This window comes from Rana temporaria, chromosome 12 (genome assembly GCF_905171775.1).
Source record: "Rana temporaria chromosome 12, aRanTem1.1, whole genome shotgun sequence".
Classification (NCBI taxonomy): Eukaryota; Metazoa; Chordata; class Amphibia; order Anura; family Ranidae; genus Rana; species Rana temporaria.
The window spans coordinates 42381262-42400391 of NC_053500.1; the positions used below are offsets into that span (position 1 = coordinate 42381262).

Below are 19130 nucleotides of genomic sequence, written 5' to 3' on the forward strand. Positions count from 1 at the left end.
ACACTATAGCTTTCACACAAATTAATTAAAGGAGTTGTAAACCCTTGTGTCACTGACCAGCCCCCCAGTTTTACTCACCTGAGCCCTGTAATTCCCACGCCGGAGACCCGCTCACCCTCTCTGCCCGGGTTTCTTGATTGGATAGATTGATAGCAGCACAGCCATTGGCTCCCGCTGCTGTCAATCAAATCCAATGATGTTGGCGCCGGGGGCAGGGCCGAGTCCGGCATTCTGAGTCTATGGACTTGGGAGCGTGCCCCCATGGGGACCCCCAAGCAGAGCGCTTTTTCTAGGTGGTTCCCCGATGCGGGGAGGAGTTCTGTTGGAGCCATTGGGCGACTCCAGAAGAAAAGGATCGGGGCCACTCTGTGTTCCAAAAATAAAATAAAAAAACAACCACTTTAATATACACTTATTACAATTGTATGTAGCAGAATACATTTTGGCCTAAATGTATGATAAAAATAGATTTTATTGTATATGTTTTATAACAGAAAGTAGAAAACATTGGCCCAGATTCAAGAAGCAATTGCGCCTGCGTAACCATAGGTTACACAGCGCAATTGCTTACTTGCCCCGGCGTTACGAATGCTCCTGATTCAGGAACATCGTAACGCCAACTGCAGCCTAAAATCTGCGTGGCATAAGGCTCTTATGCCACGCAGATTTTAGGCTGCATTCTTGCGATGACCGCTAGGGGGCGCTCCCATTGTGCTCAGTGTATAGTATGCAAATTGCATACTAACACCGATTCACAATGTTGCGCGGGCCCTGCGTACGCAAGTTACGGAGTTTCCGTACGGCGTCTTTAGCGTAAGGCTGCCCCTTCTAATAGTACGGGCAGCCAATGCTAAAGTATACCCGCCGTTCCCGCGTCGTGAAATTTGAATTTCACGTCGTTTGCATAAGTGATTCGTGAATGGCGCTGGACGCCATTCACGTTCACTTGGAAGCAAATGACGTCCTTGCGACGTCATTTGCCGCAATGCACGTCGGGAAAGTTTCCCGATGGAGCATGCGTTCTATGCTTGGCGCGGGAGCGCGCCTAATTTAAATGATTCCCGCCCCCTACGGGATCATTTACATTAGGCGCCCTTACGCAGGGTAATTTTAAAGAGCGCACACGCAATTTACGCAGCGCAGATAATTTGCGGGGCGCAGGGCAAAAACGCTACCCTGTGCATCCGTAAAAAAAGGGGCAAATCGTACCTGAATCTGGGCCATTGTTTTTCTTTTTTCAAAATGTTTGGTCTTTTTTTCATTTAATTTACAAAAATAAAAAATAAAACAGTGGTGATCAAATACCACCAAAAGAAAGCTCTATCTCTGTGAAATAAACATATAAAAATGTAATTTGCTTACAGTATTGCATGTAATTGCCAGTTAAAGTAGCGCAGAAAAAAAAAAAAAAAACAACCCTGGTCATGAAAGGCATAAAACCTTTCCGGAGCTCAAGTGGTTAATTCCTGTGATCATCAGCTCCATCTAGTGGCCAAAATGCAATACAGTTTTCTGAAATACCTGAATGAGATAATATATACCATGTTTTGGCCACTAGATGGCACTGATGATCTATAGAAAATGTATGTGAAAACTCATCCAATTGTACGTAACATTCGTCCAACAGATATTTTATGAATGAAAAGTTTCCACGTGTGTTTACATGGTGAGTGTAGGACGTCATGACATCGTTCATCAATAATTCTAGAGTGTCATTCATGATTGACTCTAAACTGATGACCTGTAAAGACTTATAGACAATTTTAGGCGCCATTGTTTGTCTGGAGACACGTACAATATTAAGGCATGGCACGTTGGTGTCTTTTGTATTTTACCAAAACTGGGTGCACTAAAATTAACTGCATTTTACTGAAAATATATTTAATAAACAGTTGCCCTAATATTGTATAACTTAAACCACACAATCACTGCCATTTTATTCTCCAGGGTCTCTGCTTTCAGAAAATGTATAATGTTTGGGGTGGTTCAACGAATCTCTGGGCCTAAAATGTGCATTTAAACATGAAAAAAAAAAAAAGGAAAATTGCTCTGGCAGCAAAAGGACTGAAGCCCAACTCATAGGAAGTGGGTCGAATGATGCTGGGAGTCATTCCAATGGGACGAGCAGAGGCCGGAGAATCTGAAAAAGGCGGCTCTAGAGTGGAGGTGAGGATTGCAGCAAAAGCTGCTTTGTTTGTATTATAAGAGGTGCTGAACCAATGAATCCTGGCCTTTTGGTTTAATGCCATGTGATAAAACAGGGTCTCCAAACTGCAGGTGAAATGTGCAGCAAGGTTTTAACCAATCCTAGATAGAGGGGACTATGTTGTAAAGGGGCTTAGAAGGGAACTCTGATGTAAGGGGGAATTCTGATGTATGGAGACTCAAATGAAGACTCTAATGTAAGAGGGGACTTTGATGAGGACCCTAAAGTATGGAGGGACTCTGATGGGGACCTTGATGTATGGATGGACTCTGATGGGAACCCTGATGTATGGAGGGACTCTGATGGGAGCCCTGATGTATGGAGGGACGCTGATGTATGGAGGGACTCTGATGGGAACCCTGATGTATGGAGGGACGCTGATGTATGGAGGGACTCTGATGGGGACCCTGATGTATGGAGGGACGCTGATGTATGGAGGGACTCTGATGGGGACCCTGATGTATGGAGGGACCCTGATGTATGGAGAGATTCTGATGGGAACCCTGATTTATGGAGGGACTCTGATGGGAACGCTGATGTATGGAGAGATTCTGATGGGGACCCTGATGTATGGAGGGACTCTGATGGAAACCCTGATGTATGGAGGGACGCTGATGTATGGAGGGACTCTGATGGGAACCCTGATGTATGGAGGGACGCTGATGTATGGAGGGACTCTGATGGGGACCCTGATGTATGGAGGGACCCTGATGTATGGAGAGATTCTGATGGGAACCCTGATTTATGGAGGGACTCTGATGGGAACGCTGATGTATGGAGGGACTCTGATGGGAACCCTGATGTATGGAGGGACGCTGATGTATGGAGGGACTCTAATGGGAACCCTGATGTATGGAGGGACGCTGATGTATGGAGGGACTCTGATGGGGACCCTGATGTATGGAGGGACTCTGATGGGGACCCTGATGTATGGAGGGACTCTGATGGAAACCCTGATGTATGGAGGGACGCTGATGTATGGAGGGACTCTGATGGGAACCCTGATGTATGGAGGGACGCTGATGTATGGAGGGACTCTGATGGGGACCCTGATGTATGGAGGGACCCTGATGTATGGAGAGATTCTGATGGGAACCCTGATTTATGGAGGGACTCTGATGGGAACACTGATGTATGGAGGGACTCTGATGGGAGCCCTGATGTATGGAGGGACACTGATGGGAACCCTGATGTATGGAGGGACTCTGATGGGAACCCTGATGTATGGAGGGACCCTGATTTATGGAGGGACTCTGATGGGAACCCTGATGTATGGGGGGACTCTGATGGGGACCCTGATGTATGGACGGACCCTGATGTATGGAGGGATTCTGATGGGAACCTTGATGCATGGAGGGACTCTGATGGGAACCCTGATGTATGGAGGGTTCCCGATGTATGGAGGGACTCTGATAGGAACTCTGATGTATGGAGGGACTCTGATGGGAACCCTGATGTATGGAGGGACCCTGATTTATGGAGGGACTCTGATGGGGACCCTGATGTATGGGGGGACTCTGATGGGGACCCTGATGTATGGAGGGACCCTGATGTATGGAGGGACTCTGATGGGAACCCTGATGTATGGAGGGTTCCCGATGTATGGAGGGACTCTGATAGGAACTCTGATGTATGGAGGGATTCTGATGGGAACCCTGATGTATGGAGGGACTCTGATGGGAACCCTGATGTATGGAGGGACGCTGATGTATGGAGGGACTCTGATGGGAACCCTGATGTATGGAGGGACGCTGATGTATGGAGGGACTCTGATGGGGACCCTGATGTATGGAGGGACTCTGATGGGAACCCTGATGTATGGAGGGTCTCTGATGGGGACCCTGATGTATGGAGGGACCCTGATGGGAGCCCTAATGTAAAGGTGAACTTTTATGGTGAATCTGATGTAAGGGGGACTCTAATGGGGACCCTGGTGTAATAGGGGATCTAAACGGGACCCTGATGGGAACATGGATGTCAAGAGGGGTTTGATGGGGACCCTAAAGTAAGGGGGCTCTAATGGGGACCCTGATGTAAAGGGGGGGGGGGGGGGGGCTCTGATGGGGAGACACGATGTAAGGGGGGACTTTAATTAGGGACCCCGATTTAAGTCAGAGGGGCCCTGATGGGGGGAATTCTGATGGGGATATCCAATGTAAGGGGGGACTTTCATGGGGACTCTGATCGAAGGGGGGCTCTGATAGGGAGGGGATGGAGACCCTAATGTAAGAGGGGACTTTGATGTAAGGGGGAACTCTGAAGTGGACCCTCGTGTGAGGGGATTTTGATGGGTTTATTTGGAATTTCTGTGTTGTAGTGAATCTTCTGATGCTGATTACAGAAACCCTCTCTAACAAGTATACAGGTGGGTGAGTCTCTTCCTCCATACAGGTGGGCGAGTCAGACTGAGTCTCACAGATATTTCGTGTTTTCATACAGCCGACACATTACACCCTGTGATCCCACCCCTCATCGCCCGAGCAGCCAATCAGCGCCTTCTCTCCCGAGTCGTGTGATTGTAGCTGCAGATTCCACACACATTCCCCTCCACCTCACACTACATGATATCTCTCCCCGCCGCCCGGTAATTGCATAACTTCCGTTATACAGAATTCACGGCGTGTGAGGGCAGGCGGAGTGCGCGGCGCTTTTTATTGTCGGGGCTGAGAGGGGGCGTGGTGTGGAAAGTGCGCCGGCGGAAGTGCGGATTTCCTCTTCCGGTGTGAGGGACAAAGAGAGCGGAGCGGGGAGGTGAGTGGAATGAGGGGACCGGGCCCGGTGTGTATGTACGGGGGGTGTTATGTGGAGGCCGGGCTGTGCAGTATATGAGGGGAGCTCAGTCAGGACTCCTCTGTGTACAGTGAGGGAGACGTTCTCTGTAGGTTGGGATATAATAATGGGTGTTTTCTATGTATCTTCCATACAGTACAGGGGCTGGTTTAGGCCTCATTCACATTGTAGTGTTGTGTGACCCCAGTAAAGTCATACTGTCTCTATAGGTGTGTGTTTGTACGTTATTGCACCGCTCACCTATGGCAGCCCATTCATTTCTCTCCAATGTGGTGACAAAACTTGACGTTGCCGGCTGCTGCTCTCTACAATATCTCCTATAGCAGTGATGGCGAACCTCGGCACCCCACTTGTTGTGGAACTACATTTCCCATGATGCTCACCTACACTGCAGAGTGCATGGGCATCATGGGAAATGTAGTTCCAAACTATCTGGGGTGCCAAGGTTCACCATCCCTGTTCTATACAGTGCAGACTTAGGAGATCTGCTCTGTACTTACAGGGAGACTTTATTATAGAGACATGGCCAAAAGAACACTGAAGGGCTGACACTGTGCCCATCCTGTCATATACCAGGTTAAAGAAAGCATATCAGTTTGTTAAATTTGTCAAACAGGTCATTTTTTTCCCTTCACTGATTGGCTGCACTGATGGGCGCTGTTGAGGCTGCACCAATTATCAGTGTAGATGTCCCTTTCACAGAAGCCACCTACTAACTCTGCTCTCCTCACTGTTAGCCTGAGGAAAGGAATTCTGTTAACCAGCTTGTGTTTACATTGTGATTGGATACAGTTGATCATGGGGGGGAAAGGGCCACTGTGATTGGCCCTTTACCCCCCAAACAGTCCCAAAGACCCAGCGATCACAAAGCGTGCTGCGGCGGGCGCAATCACTGGAGAACGCAATATGGCGCCCTTCCAGAACTGGCAGACTGCACTATAGCCATCATTCTGCTATAGCATGGACAAAAATCGTTAGAACGGAACTGCATTGTATGTGAGCGCCAAAAAGGCGAATATTCAAAGCAAACCTACACATCCACCCATGTCTCCATTCTTTATTTTGCTGAGAAATCTCTTGGAAAACGCCCCCCCCCCCCCAGCATTAAGTAAGGGCAAAGGATTCATGTAGCATCAACTTCCTGGAATCCATCTGCCCCTGGCTTAGACATGAGGGTGTGCTTGGCTCCTCCCCTCCTGAAGACTCTTGGGATGTATGATATCATTTGCCTGGAAACCAGGAAGTAACTGAAGACATAGGAAATTATATCGTGTTTATTTATTTTACATCTGTTTACTAATGCTAGCAGCATGATAATTAGATATAGTCAATGTTGATTGAGAGAGTGAAGTTCGGCTTTAAGCACCAAACGCGTCTGGTGTTTTTGTGCGTTTAGAGGTGATCACCCCTCTAAATTCTGTTCTTCCAATGCACCTGTAAACCTCATCTGTACACACACACACACACATATAGAGGGGCATTTGTAGGCTAAAACAGTTAACAGTCAAATGCTGTTGTGTTTTATTTTTTTTTAATTAAGCAGATTTCCAGCCCCCTCTCCCCCCCCCCCCCCCCCCCCCCAAATAATAAAATAGTCAGCAGCTACAAATACTAGAACTGCTGACTTTTGATATAAGGACACTTACCTGCCCTTGGATCCAGTGACGTCCTCACCTGAGACGATTCTTCAATCGGTTTCAGGTGTAGATGCCGGGATCTGAAGTAAGGGAGACATTATGTGTTCTGCGCAAGTCGCGCTGCGCTGTGTGATTGGTCCCGTCGTTTTCTGGGAACTGTGATGTCTTCCATAAGACTGTGGGGGGAGATGCAAACTTCCGGCTCAGATCGTTGTGGCGATCTGCGACGGAAGTGGGAGCGGGTACCTGTCGAAACCAAGTACCTACTCCCTCTCCCCCCCCCTCTTTTGGGGGATGCACTCACCAAAGTGTAATATTAGATCCGCATGGAACCATCATCTACATCTGCCATGAATATTGCACTCTCCACCATTTGCTCTCGCTTGATCCGTTATGAAGCAATAGGTGCTGCTTTCTCTCAGTGGAAAGGACATGGAGACATTTTTTCCTGAATTCGCACCTGAAATTGAATCAAACACGCACAAGACGTGTGCGATTCGCTCCGCAGCCGCCACAGAGATATGTGAACCGGCTCCATTGAGAGCGGGTCAAAATCTCCTAGGTAAAAAATATATATAAACAGCGCTTGTAGGATATGATGCAAATAAAAGCACTAAAAAAAACATCAAACTCTAAAGTGAAGTGAATACAAGTGAAAAAACTGCAGCAGCTATCGCAAAGGTGCTAAACCTAAGGCATAAAGGATCAATAGGAACAGCGCTTGCAGACTATAGTAGATAAATACAAATAAATAACCATATTAACCATTATACAAAAATGTATTTGCATGAATAATGTAACGGTCAGGGGTTAACACCGTTCACGATATTCCATTCCATTCAATCGCCCCACGACAGCTTATCCGACAATCCAGCCGACAGGACCCATTTCATTTCCCAGAATAACCGAGGCACAAGCTCTGGTACTGGTTCAAAAATGAATGAATACTTTTAATGGTAAAACTCAGTCTTTTATACAGTTCACAACCAAAAAGCATGTTACAGGGACAATGACTCAACTCCACCCACCACTTTACACATTCTTTTAGATAATGACATTCAGGTGAGTTAATTATTCCCAAGACGTCCTGACTCCGACAATAAGCTATTCACCTGCATTATACACATTCCTATGTCAGACGTTCTGTCTCCGACAATAAGCTATTCACACCTGATACACAATACACAGACGTCTGACCTTTAGAGGGTGCTCAGTCACATTCCACACCTTATCAATAGACTTTTCACACCATACAGTGTCATTAGCATCCACAATGAAAGGTCTTTCAGAAGCCAGACTCAATTAACACCTCAACAGTCTATTGACCTGTTCATAAGGAACAACTTGTAATATTCTAAGATATCCTGCAAAACATGAATTATCATTAATGTCCCATCTCATGTAATCCAAGATATCAGTTCTCAGTCATCCTATGCCCTAAAGGGACTCCCGTTACAAATAATATCTCTTATATAAGGTGCTAGGCACTTAAGTGTGTAAGTGTTCCAATATTGTTGCTGGTGCTCCAAAAAATAAGAACGGTGCCGTGTGCCACACTCCCCGAATGGCATGGACCCACAGCTTTGCAGTCTGGGGTCAGAAGAGATCAATAGGATTGATGGTGAGGATTTCTCTGGAGCGCCTCACAGTGATGGTTTCCATAAATGTTCAAAGGCGCTCAATCCTATTCATATGTGGAAGACAAAGGAGGAACCAATAGTGAAGTACTGTATGGATGTAGGAAAAGTGCGCTGGCTAGGTGCTACTTACAAGAAACCAGACAAAACAGGAATCGGCATGAAGCGGGTCACAATCTTCTGTCATGTGAACTGGATGGAGGAACCCGCACTAGTGTGATCCCAGCCTTAGCTGCTCTTACATAAATATAATACAGTGAGTGATGGTTGTCACCCTAGGACCGGAAGTGTTACTGGCAGGATCACCAGGTGAAGAAAAAAAGTCTGAAAATCCTGGTATAGGCGTTCCCGAAGACAAGCAAGTTGATTGACAGCCTTCGATAGCACGTCACGGCTTCCGAAAATACACACGAGTGACACTCGGCAATTTACAGCGCCTGCGCAGTCAGCTCTACACGGCAGGCGCCGTAAACGGCCAAGTGTCACCTCGGCTATTTTCGGAAGCTGTGACGCGCTATCGAAGGCCGTCAATCAACTTGCTTGCCTTCGGGAACGCCCATTCCCCGAAGGATTCCCCACTCGGAGAAAGAAGAAATACTGCTAAAACGATAAGTACCAAAAAAAAAAAAAGAACCAGCATACTACAGCTGTCAGCAGTATGCTGGATCTAACTGCAGAAAGTTGATTTTTGGGTGAACTCCCGCTTTAAAATATATTCTGCCTCCATCTCACATCTTTGTATTATGTCTAGAGAAAAAAAGGTTGTAGAATACACTACACCCTATAGGGGAGGGTGACATGCTGATCTCTGAGCTTCTGGGAATGACAAGAATCCTACGTTTTGTAGTAAGATGCTCCTGTACTGGGCTGGGGTCGATTTTCTTGAGCCTGTGTGCATGAGGCCTAAATGTGAAGATTATTGTGTTCATGTTATGGCTTTATTTTCCTCTTCCTTTTTTGTCTGTGTTGGGGTAAGGGGGTATCTGTTATAAATTGGGTAATTTTGTAAACAAGCATACCTTTTTTTTTTTTTTTTTGTTGTTGCAGGTTTATTGTAAAACGTGACTACAATATTTGGCCAAAATGTCAAGTAAGTGATTTGTTTGTTTTTTTTCCTTACGTTGTGAAAAATGACTGTAGATCAGGGATATGCGATTAGCAGACCTCCAGCTGTTTCAGAACTACAAGTCCCATGAGGCATAGCAAGACTCTGACAGCCACAAGCATGACACCGAGAGGCATGATGGGACTTGTAGTTCTGCAATTGCTTATCCCTGGTATAGATCAATGTACATATTCAGAATGTGAGTACAAAGTCAGTCAGGTTTCAGTTTTCTGTTGGGCCATTCTAAGATATTTTGTTGTTTGTATGGCCTCTTTTCTCACTGAATATGCCTACACTTAATTTGGCAATAGAAGACATTTATTAAAATCAGACGCAGGAAAAACTCTGGTTATGTTATTTTGCAGAAAATGAACATAAAATAACATAGAAAACAAACCTACTTGGGTTGGGCAGCCTTTTTTTTTTTTTTTTTTATTATATATATATATATATATATATATATAACGGTGTCAGTGATCACTCTTGGTTTTATTGGATGGGATATTTGTAAATCTGATGCAGTTGTTCCCATTTATTATTATTATAATATAGGATTTATATAGCGCCAACAGTTTGTGCATCACTTTACAACATGAGGGCAAACAGTGCAGTTACAATACAATTCAATACATTATGAGTGTTCTTATTTCAGATAGTAGCCATTGTTCTACAATAAGCCACAAAATACATATTTAAATAGTGTGTGAGCATTAACAAATGCTAACTCCACCTTTTTAGCAACACATATTTAGGTACAAGTATCATGTACCTAAATGTGGGTGACAGCATGCAAGGGTTCCTTCCCCACAGCCGCTGTCACTTTTAAAATTGGTGCAGCTGTGCCATTCATTCAGAGAGATCTGTGAACACAGCAGACGGACTTCTCAACATGTCTGGTTAACTAGAACACAGGATGGCCAGTGCTGTGTTCCACTGTCTGCAAGCTTGCAGTCTTTTGCATGTTGGTTGTCATTCTATGTAAAGTCTATTTGGCAAACTTCAGCATTTGAATCTGCAGGATTGCATGGACTCGGGTTAATTCGATTTTATTGGTGCAGTATTGAGACGTAGTGGGCGGCTTTGTCTTTACAAACTTATGAAGCTGAGTGAGCATTGTAGATTGTATAGCTAAAATGTATTTTATTCATGGAAGGCTAGCCATAAACAGTAAGATTTCTCTTTTTCAGTCCATGAACTGAACAGGAGAAATTGTTTTGATTTTCCCCATCCATGCTAAAAAGTGCGGATGGAGGAATCTTCTCTGCAACTTAGTGCATTTTGACAGCCCGACACCCGCAGCTGCCGGAATACCCGAACCACAAATGCATCTGTAGCTGGAGTTGAGTAGCTGCTGACAGCAAGTATCAGCAAAAATTCAAGTGCTGTATGCCATGCTTTAGGCCTGGTACACACTATTATTATTATTTTTTTTTCATTCAACCTGTTGGTTTTGAACAGAAATACTGTCAGTCCTGGTCGGAGGCACTGTACTAACGATCCAAGGTTAATACAGGGATCTAACCTGCTGAGCTGTTGTGTTCTGACAAGGGGACACCCCCCACCACCACCAGCAGAACACTGACTGGCCATTGGCTGAGCATGCTGATCCAGAGCCGGTCTGCTTGACAATGCATCATTTGCAGTCCCAGTCTAAAAGCAGAGTGCGTTAACACTGGGGTCCTGCAAGTGTATACAGCGTTCCTAAAGCGCCTCTAAAGTTCCTAAAGCGCCAGCCCTCCATTTGGCTGCTAGCGGGGGTTAAAAGCGCAGCGGCTGATAAGAGCCTCTAAAACAATGGTAAAGCGCCGCTAAAACGGCTGCGCTGTCAGTATGAAAGTTGCCAACACCTGGGGCTTCAGATTCGGTTAAAAGGTTCATCATTTGCATCTTCTACCTTGAGCGGTGACTCCCTTTCTCTATAAAAGTTATAATGTTACATATCTTACTTGCCATTTTGAATGTTTAGATTAATAAAAAAAAAAGGCATGTCTTTTTTATTGTTATTTTTTATATTAATAGAACGGCCATCATATGCTCCTCCCCCTACCCCAGCACCCGCAGCAGTAAGTAAAAAAATTCTATAAACCATTAACCCTTTATTACCAACAAGATTTGAAGTATTTTTGTGAGTTCAGTCCCGTAGGTCAGGTTATAGTGAGACAATTGTTTCATCCTCAGTATATGATTTTATACGGGTTCTAAAGTGGCTGTTTTGAACAATAAAAATCTTTATTTGCACTACTAGGTTTGTATTTGTATGTTTGTCTTATTTGTGTGAAACAGCTACTCCCCACACTTCTCCAACAGGTGTAAATTCCTAAACCCAGATGACGGATGTGCGCTAATTTTAAACACATCTAAATGTGACTTAAAATTAGTTAATATCTTTATGGGCAGCCCCCTCCTCCCAGTTAATCAGCTTTATATATGAAACAAATCTTCATGCTTGCTTTTCATATAATTACATGTTGTCTGTCAGATGCGTGCCGTCATCCCGTGTGTTTGTGGTGCCCGTGTGCTTGCTTTTTCTGCAATGTAATAAACTTGCATCTGCAACAGTTCCCAGCTTTTGGGATTTTTTTTTCCTGATTTTGTTTTAAGACTTTGCCTTCTGTTTTTCATTTTGTAATTAGATGTCGCCAATTGTTCTACCATTCTCTTTACTAATTATTACATATTGAAGATAATTGGAGCCTAATTTTTAGCATAAACACCACAGGCCTTTACATGTTTACACCAAACTTTTATAGATTTGTGATCTGTGGTACTTACTGTGCTAAGTTTAAAAATCTATTTAATATTTTTTTATTTTTCTATATTTTATCTCTCATCACTATTCTTTGAATTATTGCATATATCAGGACTGAAAAAAACCCCACAGTGGCTGAATAGCCTGTGTGCCTAAACAATTGTGGGTTGCATTAGGCTTTGGCGTTTGCTTTCCCTGACTTCTTTAAATGCCTTCCTTTGGCCCTATTAACTTGTGATTTCACCTTTTAAATTGTCCCAACACTTCAGAATATGGAGATATTAGATACATTGTATATGGAATCTCCCTGTGCCAATTGGTAATTTTTTTTTACTTGCAAACATTTCAACTCATTGCACACATTTTAAAATGATTATGAAAATTTGTTTATTGCAATACCCCCCCAGACTTCTATGTGCTCAGATTCTAAGAGACAAATTTTCACAGCTTCTTGAACATGCCATATGCAAACCATTTTCATTTTGTAATTTTTTATTTTATTTTGCTTTTTTATTTTTTTAAATATTTTATTTCCTTTTGTTAGAAATCATTTCTCATTCGTGTTTTTGTCTCATTTGTTTCCATCAGCAATTGCCCAGCACACCAGGGTTTGTGGGATACAATCCATACAGCCATCTTGCCTACAACAACTACAGGCTGGGAGGGAACCCAGGCAGCAACAGCAGGGTAACGGTAGGAGATTGTCATGATGTGTGACCTGAGGCGTTGCAGCACAGATGGAACTGGGAATTGTGCTTTAAACTGAAACCGGCCTCTTTGCAAAGCAGGGACTAACCAGGCAATCTGTGCAATGGCATTGCCTGGCTAACTGTGGTATGAGACATGGTGCTGACTTCATTTTGGTTATTACAAATAAACAGGACTGTGAATATTGCAAATCACCATGTCCCATCCTTGTCCCTACAGGGTGGCTGGTTGAATTGTGCTTATGCAGATACCCTTGAGGGTTTTTTTAAAAACTGCAATACAAGTTTCTGCATACAAAAAGAGCTACTAGTATTCATAATTGTAAAGGTATAGTTTCCAGATGCTGAAAAGACCTGAAAAATGTATAAGAGCCAAAAGGCTGCTTACTGTACTCATAGTGCAATGCTGTTACTGGGAGACTTAGGCCTAGAATTGACAAATGATGCAAGCTTGCAATAATCGCTGCATAAACAAAGAGCACAACTTGTGCAGATGGTAGGTTTAAAGGTTTAGTTAAATTTTACCAAAAACGTCCGGTGCAGGTAAGGGACACTTGAACATAAAGCACAAATTGTGCAGCTTTGAACAAAGTTGGATAATGCCTTTGCTATAGGTGTGGGTCATTTTATAGGTGTGGGTCAAAAACCTCCAGTGATGGCACCTCTGGAGGATGGGACGTTGCTAAGACACTCCGAGAAATGTAATCCCCTCTCCTGTCACGGTGGCTCTAAATTCAGCAATGGAGAAAATAGAGAAGCACTCATGTGGGGGTTGGATAACACGCTCCTTTGAGGTGAGCAGAAGTGGCTGTGAGTGTCAAAGCTGCACAGTTTGTTTTTATTCACAGGCTCCCCTTACCTGCAAAGGTGAACTAACCCTTTAAGTGCACATTGTATGTGTAAGTTTACAGCTGTCTTCACATAACTGGGCAGGTTTCTTTCCGATCAGGGATCTTTGAGCCCCTTTCACACGATCGGCCCGTTCGGATCTGAAAGTCAGTTTTCCAGGCAGATCCGAGCGGGCCAACCATTGACTTCTATGGGCAAGCGGATGTCAGCGGAGATGTCCACTGATGCTTGCCATCCGATCTGACAAGATCTGCTCAAAACGGGTATATGGCGATACGTTCCCCACCCGTCCAGCGGATTGGATGAAAACATGCTGTCTGTTTTCATCCAAACTGCCCATAGAGGACAGCGGGACTCTGACAATAGAAGTTCAAAGTCTTCTTTTTTTTTTTTTTTTCATCTGGTTACAACAAGCAGAGGACAGCCAAGTTATTTTTTGGTGGTCACGCAATACCACGGCTGGAGAAAGTTTAAAATAACCTCCACACAAATAATTATAAAGCAGAATTGCTACTATGCTACACGTATAAAAGAAAAATAAATACATGTTCATTAAGGGAGGAAAACTGATATCCTTGACTATATAAAAATAACAATAAAAAATAATACTATAGTCCCAGAGTTACGAGCGACTCCTACTTACGAACAGTCTCAATGCCGGCCGCTTGTGCTCCACGTTGGTCCTGGATTCTTCCGAGCAGCTATCTTCCAGCGCCGGACACCTCCAATGCTGCAGTACTGCATGACCAGGAGAGCCCGGAACATCCCACAGGTGGAAGCCACACTTACAAATGCAGTGTTCCAACATACACACAAATTCCATTTACGAACAAACCTACAGTCCTTATTGTGTTCATAACTTGGGGATTGCCTGTAAAGGAAGTCACATTTCACACTAAAATACAACGAATAAACTGTATGTATACACAGATGATGGTCATTTAACAGGAAATCTGTAAAGTTAACTTTCACTGGACCCCTGTCCCCATCGCGCCCGGTCCCGCTAACCCGGAGAGCGGCAATCGTCTGTTCTGACACATCGTATCGCTGCTTTACCACTCTAATTTGAAACCCCTGCGACTTTCTGTCCTCTTCGCGCGCTGACAGGATGGGCCACGTGGGTTCTGATTGGTCGTGCCGCCCATATGATGGCGCCGACCAGTTGGAATGCTCCTAAATGTATCTCCTGATGAGGTACAATTTGGAGATTAAGCCAAGGGGATTTCTAAGCCCTGGATTGGTGAGGCGGATATACGATGTCTCCTAGCGGGTGACTGCCGCTGGCTTCATTGAGTGGCACAAAATAAGAGATGCTTTTAAAAGAGAAATCACAAAGATCATAATGAGACAAAACCGAACCATGGGTGCCTCAGCTGGTGTGTGGAGGGAAGACATCTGGCTAAAAGGATACGGATGTCTTCACTGCTAGAAATGCAGAGGCAAACAGATACATAACAAAATTACTAAACCCATAAACCATGTTTTCTTAAAGTGGATGTTAACCCACCACTCATGATTATCAACTATTGTCATCATACATATGTACTGTACTGTATATATGTACACATGCCTCCTGCATGTATCCCTACCTGTTAAGTTACCCATTTCTGCACACGGAGCCCCGAAAATCTCCAGAATTGATGGGCGTGTCTATCTTCTGGTGCTCGGGGGCGGAGTAATGATGTCACTAGACTTCCCGCCCACCTCTACACTCCCCCTGGCCAGGCCGCATTACGATGACTAACCTTGCGCTTGTTATGCGAGAAGTGCGCACACAGGGGACACAGCGTGATCTGGGCAGAAGCAGAGCGCACTTACGGCCCCCTGGGACTCCTGTGCATGTGCTACACTGTTAGAACACAGGCTGTAGTGGAGATTTCGGGATAGCTGTGGTAGTAGCTGTGAGAGGCAGAGAGATGATCATTTTAACCCAAAAGCAGCCAACCCTGTGAGAACTGGAGAAGAAAGGAGGGGGAGGGGGGTGTGAAGCTGGGTCTGCTCCTGCATGAGATAAGGAAATGAGCTGTCACTCTCAGCACCAGGGAAGAAACAGTTTTTTTTTCTTGAAGATACAAGGATTGCTCAGAGCTGGATTAACTCTTTGTGGCTGGGACCAGATGACATCCTCTACAGTAGCGGGTAAAAGTCCTAATTTAAAAAAAAAAATAAGTTTACAACCACTTAAAATTGTATGGCACCTTGGTTCTGAGAATATGCTTTCTCATTATGTGGCCAATGAAATGTGCTAGCTCTTCTTTTTTTTTTTTTTTTTTTTCCTGCTGCTTGTAACCATTTTGAACAATAAAGACTTTGGAGAGCTGAGGATTCTTCATTGGTGCTCTTTGATTTATTATTACAGGTACTTCTATAGCGCTGTCAATTTACACAGTGCTTTACATATATATTGTACATTCACATCAGTCCCTTCCCTCAAGGAGCTTATAGTCTAAGAGTGCTTTCACACTGAGCCGCGTCGGCACCATTTTTAGCGGCGATTTACTGTTTTTTTTGGGGGGGCACTTTTAACCTCCGCTAGCAGACAAAAAAGGGTTAAAAGCGCCGCTACAGCAGCGGTTCGGCGGCGCTCCCCATTGATTTTTCATGGGCAGGGGCGCTTTAGGAGCAGTGTATTCACCACTTCTAATGTGCTGCAAAGAAGCTGCTGGCAGGACTTTTTCTGGCGTCCTGCCAGCGCACCGCTCCAGGCTTTCACACTGGAGTGAATGAAGCAACTCTTTCAGGGCGCTTTGCAGGCGCGTTTTTTAGCGCTCTAGCACCTGCAAAGTGCCTCAGTGTGAAGAGGGTCTAAGGTCCCTAACTCATTCATACACTAAGGCGAATTCAATCAGAAGCCATTTCACCTACCAGCATGTCTTTGGTGTGTAGGAGCAAACCAGAGTATCCGGAGGAAACCCACGTAGGCACAGGGAAAACATGTAAACTCCAGGCAGGTGGTGTAGTGGTTAGAATTTTAACAGGTGACCCTAATGCTGCTATGCGGAAGTGCTAACCACTTGGCCACATATTACATTTGTATTAAGGTGAAGGCCTATTTTTACCCTTCTGTTCTCAGATTCTTATTATTGCTGACCTATCTAAATTGGTTGGAAAAAAAAACACGCTTACAGATTTAGGCATTAAATAACTAGTCTTGTCAATGGGAAAACGTGTGTGTAAAATATGTGCGGGGACAATCGACACCTTTATTCTCCTTTCCCAACAACTCTTCTCAAATACGTTCAGTTTAGATACATTTGGAAACCTGCTCATATGTTTGAATGTTACTAGTAGCTCTTTTTTACACATTTACTTGTCTTTTGGTTTCTTTACCCTCTTTCTGCATGTGGACAAGTCGTGTGAAACTGACAGTTTATAGCTAAAGTTTTTCTATATGGTTGTTCAGCATACTGTTGGTCCTTTTTTAGTATAAATCTTATTCTATAGGTACCTATGGTGGAAAGTGTAAGCGATCCTTGTAATGCCACTAAAATCTAATCGTTGTCCTAATGTTGGAATAAGAATAGCTGGCAGGATGACACTTGTTTGGCCTTTTTAGCGTTTTCGTATAAATGATGACCTGAGCTATATGGGCATGTTTATGTTTTAGGGGGTGACTTAAAGTACATTTTTATACTTCCACGCCCCCCTCCCCCCCAAATAACTGATCGTTTTGTCCCTCTTCAGTCTCCCAGTTGCCCATTGGGCTTACATAGGATTTATTTTGTCTCCACTCCTAAAAAAGGAATGGTGTAGGAAGTGAAGGGAAGCACCTACAGAGTTTCAATTAAAGTGAACCTGTTTGTATTAAACAGGCAGGACAACCCAATAGGTTTGCTTTAATTCTTTTAAGCGACTAGAACAAAGAAAGGTGTCACTGTGTCGGCTGTAGTCAGGGCTTCACTCAGAGTTGACATGGGCCTCTCTATTTTTCCACCCCTATATAACAGAACTGAGCCAATCATCGGCAATGTCATATGGAGGGAATCGCATGGGACCAGACCTCAAAGCTAACCCGATGCTTTGCCCTGCCTTAACATTGCACAGGTTTGCTACCAAACCCCTAAACTTTATATTGATAAACCATGAAATGAGCCTGGAGAAATTTCTAGAACTCTTTGGCCCTTTCATGCTTAAGCTGAGTAAGCGCCTCCCAGTCCTATAATATGACTTTTTTTTAAGCTTTATTAACCACTTGTACTATTACAATGTGGCCAGGATTTAAAGTGGCTGTAAAGGCATAGTTTTTTTTTTACTTTACTGTAAGGCCTTCTCTGCAACCTTCCATGACCTGCAGCGGCACTGGTGTCTGTTCCTTTCTTCACAGGACAGAGCAGGATCCCTGTGCTCCTGGTGCTGTCAATCAAATTGTTTGGGGGGGGGCGTGGTTAAGCCACGATGTGTGTGTCTGTGGGCGCCCACAGCAGGGCTTGGGAGTACTCCCTTACATGTCCTCTGCTATAGCACATAGTTTACAATGGAGGCACACATATAGGAGGTGGAGCCGAGAGCCTTGGTGGGGGTCCCCGGAAGAGGAGGATCGGGGCTGCTCTGTGTAATACCATTGCGCAGAGCAGGTAAGCAAGACAGATTTATTATTTTAGGGAAAAAAATTAGCTTTTACAACCGCTTTCAACTAGCCTATTTATAGTCATTGTGGTCAGTGTAATGGCAATGCTAGGATGAAACGAATACCCTTTTATATGATCTTAGTGGCAATACGAAGAGTGTACTCTTTCCAAATGACTTCTCTTATTTCCACAGATGTTCTCTTCAGCCTATTCCTAAAGGAGTTATGGTAAATTTGTGCGCCAACAGAAATTCTTGAATTTCTGATTAATTTTTTTGCAGGAACGGACAAAGTGAAGATGTTTGTTAGAGGTGTTGGCTTATGTGTAATTGCCAATGACCTTTTTAAAGCAATTTTCTGCTTTATTAAATCACCTGATTGGAAAATGAATAAAAAGGACCCCCTTTTCTTGCAGTATAGCAGACGGCACCCCGTCCAGAAAGCTACTGTAGTTCTTTGTCGTGATTCGACTCTCCAGTCACCTGTGGATGAGCAGGATTAGTGTCAGGTGGCCTGATTGGCTAGTGAATTTGGCACCAATATAGGGGGGGGAGGCATATATAGGGTAAAACCTTCAAGCTGCATGTAGTGATGGAAAGCCATAATGCTGTCTGTGTCAGTTTAGATTTACAAGTAAGCTGATTTTTAAATTGAGAAAGGAATGTGATTTTTTTTTTTGGAAGTCTGTAAACATTGCTAAATGCACAGCTTTATTTTCATGTCCGCTTTTCTTTTTAGGCCTCATCTGGGATTACCATCCCAAAACCACCAAAGCCCCCGGATAAGCCACTGATGCCATACATGAGATACAGCAGAAAGGTAAGTGATGGCTTGGGGGGGGGGGTGCTGCTGTCTGTCTCCACCTTAATAGATTCCCAACAAC

At 44.2% G+C, this 19130-nt stretch overlaps 1 protein-coding gene across 4 annotated transcripts in view; it reads left to right on the top strand.

The window, feature by feature from the left end:
- Positions 1-4835: 4835 nt before the first annotated feature.
- SMARCE1 (SWI/SNF related, matrix associated, actin dependent regulator of chromatin, subfamily e, member 1) overlaps positions 4836-19130 on the top strand; it is a 39910-nt gene continuing 25615 nt past the window's right edge. The window contains exons 1-5 of one of the 4 annotated variants that reach the window (XM_040330374.1): positions 4836-4957; positions 9318-9360; positions 11395-11438; positions 12713-12817; positions 18986-19066. In XM_040330374.1, coding sequence (XP_040186308.1) covers positions 9354-9360; positions 11395-11438; positions 12713-12817; positions 18986-19066 — 237 coding nt within the window. In that variant the 5' untranslated portion in view covers positions 4836-4957; positions 9318-9353. The remainder of the gene's footprint in view (positions 4958-9317; positions 9361-11394; positions 11439-12712; positions 12818-18985; positions 19067-19130) is intronic. The other 3 variants (XM_040330372.1, XM_040330371.1, XM_040330373.1) reach the window with 3 other exon arrangements.